The sequence below is a fragment of the Neodiprion pinetum genome, chromosome 2, assembly GCF_021155775.2.
Source record: "Neodiprion pinetum isolate iyNeoPine1 chromosome 2, iyNeoPine1.2, whole genome shotgun sequence".
NCBI lineage: Eukaryota > Metazoa > Arthropoda > Insecta > Hymenoptera > Diprionidae > Neodiprion > Neodiprion pinetum.
The window spans coordinates 35,498,378-35,506,376 of record NC_060233.1 but is presented as its reverse complement, the minus strand read 5'-3'; the positions used below and the strand labels follow the sequence as shown (position 1 = coordinate 35,506,376).

General features: G+C 38.0%; 1 protein-coding gene across 1 annotated transcript; it reads right to left on the bottom strand.

Annotated features, from left to right (window-relative positions):
- Positions 1–3,897: 3,897 nt before the first annotated feature.
- On the bottom strand, positions 3,898–7,819 carry Psn (presenilin). Its single transcript, XM_046613842.2, has 7 exons — positions 7,318–7,819; positions 6,191–6,447; positions 5,858–6,067; positions 5,434–5,654; positions 4,959–5,246; positions 4,608–4,846; positions 3,898–4,533 (listed from the first exon to the last, which is right to left on the bottom strand). The coding sequence occupies exons 1-7, from the start codon at positions 7,468–7,470 to the stop codon at positions 4,378–4,380; spliced, it is 1,524 nt and encodes a 507-aa protein (XP_046469798.1). The 5' UTR covers positions 7,471–7,819; the 3' UTR covers positions 3,898–4,377.
- Positions 7,820–7,999: the final 180 nt, after the last annotated feature.

The following is a 7,999-nucleotide window of genomic DNA, read 5'->3' as shown; positions in this document are numbered from 1 at the left end:
CTGGAGTGAACAGACGCCGAGTAGGCGTCGGAGCTCGCGAACAGGTTTCGACCCCCACTCCGTGCCCACCGATGCTCGAACAGCGCCGTGCGCATGCGCGGCAATCTGCCTGTCGGCCCAGTGACGGATCATTGGCGGGTTTCGTTGGTTTTATTCCGGTGTCCAAATGCTGAATGTCCGAAATTAGTTTATAAGAAAAAAAAGGCTCTGCGCAGCCAAATTTTCATATTTCTTTAGAAACGCAGCATCTCAGCGGGGAGTAATTTGGTAAGAGTAAGTGTTGCGAGTCAGCTGCGGCTCGGATTAGTCCGGAGGATGAATGAAAACCGCGTAAATGATGATGCGGGGATAGTTAAAGATAGAAGCGTAGTAGAATCATGTGTATTTTACATGTAATTGTTTACCATGATGAAAAGTTCCTTGGGATTCCCGGCATTACAGATATAGTAATGCAAATCAGGTTTATTTCGATTATGGAAATCATGAACGTGAAATTTTTTTGCGTTTAATTGCACCAATTGCACTCTTCGAAAGGATAAAGTTTTCACCGCGTGGGATCCATTGCCTCTAGTCACGTTACTGCGACCAAATTTCGCGCGTTTGCGAATCTTATAGTGTATGCACATCACATGTCATTACCGGTTACCGTTAAATAATTCGTATGGTAATGAATAAACGGAAATGATATGCGCACTGACGATGAGGTAACGATAATTGATTTATTCTGTATTCTAAATTAATTAGCGCATGTTATTTGGTTTTAGAATTTAGCGGTTTAAGTCCTATGCTATTATTTTCAACAACTGTAATGTGCATACCTCACTTAACACACACCGATACTGTAAGAATCCATTATCATCACATGATTTGTAATCTCTACATGTCGCATAAAATCCATATTCTAATATCCGTGATCTTTCCTATCTAACAACACTTCAAATATCTATTGTTCCACCTTCTATTTCCAGACAGCTGCAAAATAGCCGCGCTTCCGTCGCCTAAAACTACATGTTTACAAGAATACTAGTAAAATATTTACCATGAATTAGAAAATGCGGAAAAGTTTTCAACAATTTGGCTGATATGTTTAAAATAATCTTTGCAATGAATTATAAATTCATCGTGCATTACGAATACATACAAAACGTAATACAGTTATATCAAGTGGGCGAAGCTGTGTGTTCCAATGCTCTTGAAGGCTCTACATAGATATGTATACCTATACGCCTTCGTGATTCCATATACATTATCGCAACCCGCTGATACGTTTTATGAAATAGCTATTGCCAATTTACTGGTGACTCAATTTAACGGAAGTGATAATAACGGTGATTTGCCGAAAAGTTGTACCTAAGTAAAACGTGCTAAAAACGTGTTTTAGCACCATGCTCACGAGATTCAACAAGTTTTTTGACCGACGCGTTACCTTTGCACTCGTTTTCGCAAACAATAGCCTCAGTCCTGAGAATCCTGGTGACTATGCCGAATCCGGTATGGCATGACGACTATAATGCAAAACGAGTCACCCACCCACGCTTGAAGCCACAGCGGCTTGGCTAACTGCGGAGTCTGTAGCGAACGAGCCACAATGTTTAGACTCTCCGAAATATGAATTTTATCTGCACAATTTTATCTGTAGGCAACTATGGTCAGATCAAATGAACTGATAGGAAAGAGAAATTTTGCGACTGATGCTGATCGATTTAAATTATCAGCCTAAAGCAGAGTTTCTCAGAATTTACTATAGTAATTACTAATTATATGTGTATCATTCAAAAAAAAACTCTTCTTCGTGACACATTACGTTATAATAAAAAGTCATTACTTGATAGCCGGATGTTATTTTGTGATTTTCTCTGTAAGAGAACAGCTACGTTATGAAGAGAAAAAGACAAACGCATAAACTAAATTCATAATAAAGTTCAGTTCGCAAGAAAGTTTCAAAAATTCACATTTTTCCTACACGGGTTATCCAATTTCTAGTTACGAGATTGTCACACCTACGTCATTCTGATGCTCGACATAGCTGAGACAACCGCATACGGTGTAGGTTTTCGTAGGCGCAATTGTTTACGGTTTGTCTCTATAAGTACACAGGTATACTGCACATATGTAGCATGCTTTGTTGCTTTTTGTGTACAGGAATTATTAACGGCACGCTGCGGTGACTCGTTGTTAACAAGTAGCAATCGGTGCAGAGTCGCGTTATACGCTTGCAATACAATTAAAACAACATTAAGGACCAAGGATATTATCGTATAATAGTCGTTGAGGCTTCAGCAGTGCTTGTTGCTACACAGATATCATGAAAATATAATTGCCACAAATTTATCTAATAGTATTTAGCCGTATTACACTACTTATTCGCAGAACTTCGATTGATATCTCTTCATTCTTAATTAAAAATAGATACGCAAATTACTTACAATTAGTTTGGTTTTACAGCAATGAGGAGAATAATACTCAAACAATGTTCTTGTTTAGATGTTAGTGCATCTGGATTACACCTATTCTCTCTCCGAAATTAGAGATTCGGAATTGAACGGAATTCGTTTTGATTCGATATTTACAGTCCCGTTTCAATACGAAGTCCTTAAGACATCCGATTGATAAATTCGTTTCGGTATATGACAGCAATCTATGTGCAGCCTGATCTAATCAATTTGCAGACGAGGTATATAAAACTGATTAGGGAGAATCCGAGAATCTGTTACGAGTTCCGGAGTCAATTATACAGATGCAAGTATGTTAATACACGTATATGCGTCAAGCTAACTGATGCTGAGGTAATTACTGAATACTTCTGATTACTAACAATAAGTAAGGCGATGTTGCGCCTCACAGTGTATCAGTATGAGCACACACACGGCTTGTGCTGTGCGGCGATCCGCGGTAAAGCGGTCAGCGTTCTTCGAACGGTCTTGTATGTAACTTGAAGACGCGGTATCTGGTTACTGTTCCCTCGGAATGGCATATCACCGAGTGCAGTTGCAACTTTGTTGGCTTTATGAAATGTCGTTCTTAGTTCCAGATGCTTTGCAACAAATCGACGGCTTTTCGTAAAACATTGGTGGTGTTATACTGTCTGTTACGATGACTTTGATAGGTGTAGATATTGGTTGTAAAAATGGTCTCAGAGCTGCAAGCCGCCTGCCTTTAATTTCTTAGAAATTATCTATTCCGGTTGAATCAGTTTCAGGAATAATTTGAACGTGAAAATTTCTAAATGGTCACAGAATAATAGCTGATGCGAATAGCTATCCCGTGCCCTCTTGGAATGTCATTACAAAACGATTATAAGCTGAAAAGGACGTTGTGATAAATTTAAAAATGTCGAAGTCGATAAATTTTAAACATGAAAAAATTCGAGATAACGCATGATTGAATACAATCTTAAAAATGTGGGAAAAAATTTGTGTCTATATCTCGAGAACGTAGATAATCGTTATCAATAATGTTGATATTTGTATTTGCTCATATCTAACCGGAAAACGTGTCGATATTCTTGTCGGTACACGCTACTGTAAGGTAAGCTGTGTCTAATCTGGTGGACAAATGTTCCGCAAAAAGACTCAAGCTTTGGAAAATCCATCATGAAACTACTCCTTCAAAATGAAGATAATTTTTCCACTTTTTGTATTATTCTACAATAGTTCGCAGTCTACTCTGCTGACTATAGTAGGAGTTTTTTACTTGAATCCTGTAATGTTTTTGATCATGCGGTAGATTTATGTAAAGTATTTATTATTTTCAAATTTACATTACGTCAATATGACAATCTTGAATGATCGAAATTCGTAATTTGACGCGGAGCTTGGTTTAAGTAACTCTGAATTAAAAAGGACAACTCGTATACGAAAAACTTTGCTTTGTAAACATAAATTACACGTTGTACCGAATTGTTCATCGTTCCTTTATTTACAGACCGAATGAAAGTGTTTTAGTTGTCAGCAACGGAACTTAATAAATATATACCACCCAATCATTGGAATAAGTTTCAACTTCTAACCTTCTCAATACATACACTCACGTTCACGTTCGTAGATCAAAACGTCTTTACTATATCAAAGTAGTGATCATTTCTCACTGTATAGTAAAGTCATGAAAACTATCGTGGACAGGTGCTAATTTACTAACAATACATATTACAAAGTTTATTATCAAACTAGATTGTGTCAAGTGTATGACGTGCTGTGCAACGACAGCACTTCGTTTTATAGAACGAATGGCTCACGGGCCTTTCAAACGGCCCGTTTGTTTTCGTAAAACCATTCGGTTTTACAATTCATCATTACGATATACATGATGTCACAATCACTTGACGTAAATTGCGAAATATGATTTTTTTTACGCCACTTTAATCCGAAGTCCCGAAAGTTAAATAAATACTTGTTCACTGGCTAGACTGTCCGCAAATGGCGCAACGATCACTCTAGTTGCGAAATAAAATATCAAACCAACTGTGATTGAAATCGGAAGAGCTGGTAGAGCTTTTTTGAAAATAGCTAGGAGGAGCAGCGTCAGGCACAGGCCCTAAGAACAGAAACATAAGAATGCATTATAAACGTACATTCATTCAATCATGTTACTCCATAATCTGTACATACAATTAATATGGCCACGAAACAAGCCAGTGTCGTATTCCAGTCACCATAACTGGACGCTTTGCCTACTAGGACACAATAGAAAATAAAATCTCCCAGGCCCAGCTTAATTCCTCTTTCCTCTTCCATGGCAGCTTGCTGTTGCTGTTGCGACTCGTTCCTATACTGACCAGGTCGAGAAGGCTCAGTTAACGATGAGGGCTCTTCTCTAATTTCTCTAGCTCTCCTCGCACTTCGATCAGCTGCAATTAAATTCACAATTTACTGCTCCTCTGATACAAATGAGCTAATATTCTTATTTCCAGTTTTCAGCTAACCGTTGTCTAGCTTGAAGCGTTTTAGATTGTTCATTACCATGTGTTGCTACCCATTCATTAGTGAAACCACCTTCCTCTGAATCTCCAGCTCCAGCACTTCTCCGTGTTTGTGTAGGAGTTGGTGAGCCAACAGTGTCACCTGCAGCTGCATCGCCACTGGCCATAGACACTGTTGGTGTAGCTACATAGCCAACATAATTCATGGTGAAGGTATAGAGAATCGTCGAAGAATAAATTAATGCCGGGAATATCGGCTCATTTCTCGCTTGTGCTGTCTCAACTAGTATTCGAAGAGGTCCGTTGGGTGTGAGCACAGCTATCAAATCTGCAAAATTATACCAGAGTTAGTGTAAGAAAATTTTTTAACAATTTGTTTAACAGTAAATTTATCTTAACAATTGAATAATTAAACAATTCGTATTTATTTTGAATTAAAAATCTAATACATGAGGAAATTATGTTGAATGTTTACTGTACTATCTGCTGATTAAAAAATTCCCAATAATAATTACCCCAAATACTAATGACTCCGAGAACAACCCAAGTGGTCCACTCAGGTAGATACTTGATGAACACCAAGGCCATTAATGCAGCAATGAAAATTAGATAGGCTTGTTGCAGACGTAGCGGCCCCTGCCAGTGAATACAGATCATTCCAGCAACTCCAAAATTCCACAAACCAATGGAAAATGTTATAAGATCCATTGGTATATTATAAGCTCTCAGCACTTCCCTAGAAAAAAAAAAAAAATTTGAATTTCTGCCAGATCGCTAAAGGATCTAAATAAGGAATCAAGCTTTCTAGAACTAAATCTATGGCATAAAAATTTTCCATACAAAGAGTGATAAAATTAAATTGAATAAAATATAACCAACAATATGTATTATTATTATTATTATTTCAATTGTAGAAGTTTAATCATGATTTTTACTCACTCGCAGTATAATATCGAGAATAAGAAGAGGAGCATCAAAGAGCTCAGGATTAGCCAAGCATGTATAGTTTTATAAAATCTATACTTGTACAGTAGAATTAATATCACAGTCATTACCACAATGACGGACATCAGTATGAACGAATTGGCAATGGCTTGCCATACCTTCGTACTCGTATGTGGACTTTCTTCGCGGAATGGTGTATACAATCTACAAAAAAAGTTGAAATAAAAAAAACAATTTTTTTAATGGAATAATAATTTGCAGTGGAATTTAGTGCAATAATCAAACTGTAATGTGATTTAAGATGTAAAATAAATTATCTCCACATACAAATATATGTCCTTGATTGTGTAGAAATTGACGGAGTTGATAGTGGCAACCACTACTAGCATGCAAAGCGATACTGGGACGAATAGCTTTATGACGTGAGCAGCTCCATATTTCAATTCCTCTTCATCTTCATTTGTGAATTCATCAGAGTTATTAGGTGGGCCCCCAGAATTTGATCCATGTCTTCTTCGTTCTGGTATTACGAGAGTTGTAGACCCTGGCGTTTCGATGCGAACATCTGGAACTCCATTTTCCCCCTATCAAAGTGATTTGTCTATCAAAGATCATTCCAATGTCAAAGATGTGCAGCACATTGATCACAGAGTGAGAATCCAAGGCACTTTCAGTTGTTTACAGCAATTTGAAATAAAAAATCTTTACATGCACTTCAGAATTCGTGTTTTACTGTTACAGCGTATATCAAATTTATTGAATAAAAGTGAGAACTTTGGAAAGGAATCATTGAATTAATGTTTTTATAACTTCTTAACACATTGAAAGTGGAATCTTAGAGTCAGTGTTCTTGTAGAATTGTTAAGAAATTGACTACTTTTTGTATTGACTAGTTTTCTCAAATTGACTGTGAGGATAAGGGCGATAAGGGAAAAGAAAAGTAAGGCAGAAAAGAGCTACAAAATTTTTTGTATAGCAGATATTTCAAATGAGTACACTAAGTCAAATAGTAGCGAAAAAAACAGATTCCTACTTTACCAGTTGAGATAATTCGACCAACTGTCACTTTGCCTGCGGTATAGAATTAGACTTTTGACGCTCTGCCTATGTTAGAAATACTTGTGAGGCACAAAAACGTGTAAAACTCCATATTTTCCCAATGCATTCATGAGAATGAAACATTTGATGCATCCGCATAAAGTAAAAATTGTGTTTGAGACACAAACATAAAAAGGACAATCGCGATTACATTTGATGTATGACAGTAGGATGTGTCATCCAATGGCCAATTATGCCAATGTTCCTACATGGAATGAAAATATGCCAACGAGAAATTCATCCGTGATATCCTACAAGGTTTAGGTGGGTGTACAAATTCTTGTGCGCAACAAACGAACATCCTGATTTTAAAAAAAATCCGCAACTCATACGAAAGCAATTTTGTGGAACAATACCTGTGAGGAAGTCTCGCTTGCCACGGGACGTTCGTGGCTTTTTGAACGTCGTTTTCTCCGATCAGAGACCAACCCGTCTGGGCGAACTTCGGCAACGTGCCCGTCCATCAAACGTGTATACTCGTTTGCCGAATCTGTATCACTATCAGTCATTCACGAAATTAACTGTATTTTCCTGTTTGGGCCGCTTTCAACACCAGCCATCAGTCACTGATCTCTATATTATACTGGAACGAGCGTTCCGGCAATGGGGGGGGGGCTCAGCGCGTCCGACAGAGATAGTTGTCGTTGCAGTTGGTACGCACCTGTCGCACACAATATCTACTAACCGAGCACAAACATTTGCCCTCTGAGACTGACAGTTTGTCCCTATGGTTTAATTTGAGACCGTGGGTTTGTCCCATGGAGACTAGAGGTAAGGAGGCCGAACCCAATGCTGGCAAAATGGACCGTGAAAGTGATGAACGATCCGCGGATTTTACCCGCCTGGCGGCGCTAGTGACTTTCACGATCCACTTTTCGACGATTCCGCCATACGCGTTCGGCCTCTTTACCTCAAATGACCTTTAGTCACCAGTTTGTCCTAAAGATAAGATTGTGCGCAGACTCGCTGAAATTTCTTCATTTTTTGTTTCTATTTATTCGTTTTATTCACATATAAATTGAACAATGTATGAAAAAA